Source organism: Penaeus japonicus, unplaced genomic scaffold (genome assembly GCF_977035675.1).
Source record: "Penaeus japonicus unplaced genomic scaffold, GWHDUDI00000001_assembly GWHDUDI00000009, whole genome shotgun sequence".
NCBI lineage: Eukaryota > Metazoa > Arthropoda > Malacostraca > Decapoda > Penaeidae > Penaeus > Penaeus japonicus.
This window is the reverse complement of record NW_028234411.1, coordinates 11,815,129-11,817,696: the sequence shown is the minus strand read 5'-3', so window position 1 is coordinate 11,817,696 and position 2,568 is coordinate 11,815,129. Positions and strand designations below refer to the sequence as shown.

The 2,568-nt window shown below is 24.2% G+C and overlaps 1 protein-coding gene across 2 annotated transcripts in view; it reads left to right on the top strand.

Annotated features, from left to right (window-relative positions):
• Window positions 1-1,346: 1,346 nt before the first annotated feature.
• Window positions 1,347-2,568, top strand: part of LOC122265992 (uncharacterized) — an 8,953-nt gene continuing 7,731 nt past the window's right edge. Inside the window, exon 1 of one of the 2 annotated variants that reach the window (XM_043035527.2) lies at window positions 1,347-1,892. In XM_043035527.2, the coding sequence (XP_042891461.2) occupies window positions 1,808-1,892 (85 nt within the window). In that variant the 5' untranslated portion in view covers window positions 1,347-1,807. The remainder of the gene's footprint in view (window positions 1,893-2,568) is intronic. The other variant, XM_086539731.1, reaches the window with a different exon arrangement.

Genomic DNA, 2,568 nt, shown 5'->3' with positions numbered 1-2,568 from the left:
CACCCAATAACTCACAAATCCCTACTCACAACACACCTATCTAACACAACTCTAAAACTCACTCTCTAAATCAAATTTACTCACACTCACTAAACTATTCACACCTGTCTCAACCACAGTCTAACACAAAACCGTGCACAAACACGCCAATCACACCACACACACACACACGCAAACTCTCACAACTAAACTCCCAAACACACCATCCATCTAACAATAACAAACACACACACACACACTAACACTCACACACTACACCCTCACTCTATCCCACAAATCACCCTATCAAACTAAACCCACAAACAACTAACACACTCACTCTCTCTCTAACATATACCGCATCTAACTACATATCTATACCTATATCACAACCCAATCCCTAAATCCACTCTATCCCTTCTCAATAAATATATATATATATATATATATATATATAATATATATATAATAGCATCTTCATACTTATCAATAAAACATAAATATATATATACATATACATTATATAAACTTATAATGTACATATATATAAAATATATACATACATACATATAATAATACAAATATATACATATATATATATAAAATAAATAAAATATATATATATATAAAATACATATATATATATGTACAAATACCACACACAGCACACACACACACATCACATAAATATATTTATATATATATATATATATATATATAATATAAAATATAAAAAGTATATTATACATACATACATACATATATATATACAAATATAATATTACAAATATATACATATATATAACATATATATATATGTATATATATACATATATATTAAATACAATAATATATAAATATATATATATATATATATAATAAATCTACATACAATATAATTATATATAAAACATAAATATATATAGACATAGTAAAACAATTATATATATATAAACATATAGATGTACATATATATACATATATACAATACATACATATTATATACATATAATATTACATATATATATAAACATATATCATAACATTATAACATATATATAAACATATATAAGTATACATATATATATACAAATATAAATATATATACATATATATACACAATATATACATATATATACAATATAATCATATATACTATATATATATATAAATAAATATAAATACATATATATACATAATATATATAAACACACACACATATATATAAATGATATATCTAAATAAAAAACATAATATATAAAATAATATATATATATACATACACACACACACACACACATGTATATATATACTGTATATATACAGAACACATACCTTTGAATTCATACAAATACACAAAGTCAACCACAGACAACTCAATGATGAACGTGCAAGAACGTTTACAGAATCAGTGACAACAGTCCTGCAGACATCCATACATACAATACACTTTCATTAGAACACATACAACAATCGGTGTGGGAATAGCCGCACAATCCGTAAACCCTCAATGTACAAACGTATAAGTAAATGACACGATTATGTGTAGAACAAACCCATTGGTGTTCTGTAAGGAAGCAGAAAAAAACCGAGGCTGTTGCTCTGGCGTAACTTGGTTTCCTGTGGGACTAGTGTTATCTCAGACTTGTACGAGACAACAGCTAGAGTGACTGACCCAACCAGTGTCTCTTCAGACAAGAAATTAATAAGTTTCGATTTCGCTAAATGTCAATATTTCATTATCTTACGTAGTGTTCGGATATATTTTGATCAAAAGATAATTAAGGTATTTCGCTATTATAGGAAAAGAGTTTATACCTAAGAGAGAATGTCAAAGTTGGGGCGTATCATACTAATAATATCTGCAACACATTTTGTTTGGAGGACTGTCTCCTGTGAAGCTACTCTAGAAGGTTGGTTGTCTGATCGTGTTTTTAGTATTACATTCATTTTATGGTAAAAGTGTACACTGCCATCCTTTTCAGAACATATCTCGAGGGTATACACACACAGACAGACACACACACACATACACACACAACACATCTAAGGGTATATTAAATACTATTAATAATTTCTAAATATGTTACTTTATATATATATATTATATATATATATAAATAGGACACACATGTATATACAAATTATATATAACTACATCACACACATATATATATATATATAATATATATATATCAATCTAAAATTATATATATATATATATAAATACAAAATATATATATACATCAATAAATATATATATATATAGAGTAATATATATATATATATAATATATATAAAAATAATATATATAGTATCATATAAAATTAATAATAATTATATATATAATTATATATAACATATATACTTGTTTGTGTGTGTGTGTGTGTGGTGTGTGTGTGTGTGTGTGGTGTGAGTATATAATAATACATATATATATATATTATATAATATCAATATATTATTATATAATATATATATATATATATGATATATATATTATATACAATATATATATATATATATGTATATAATAATCTGTATATATATCAGTGTGCTGTGTGTGTGTGTTTGTGTGTGTAAAAAAAT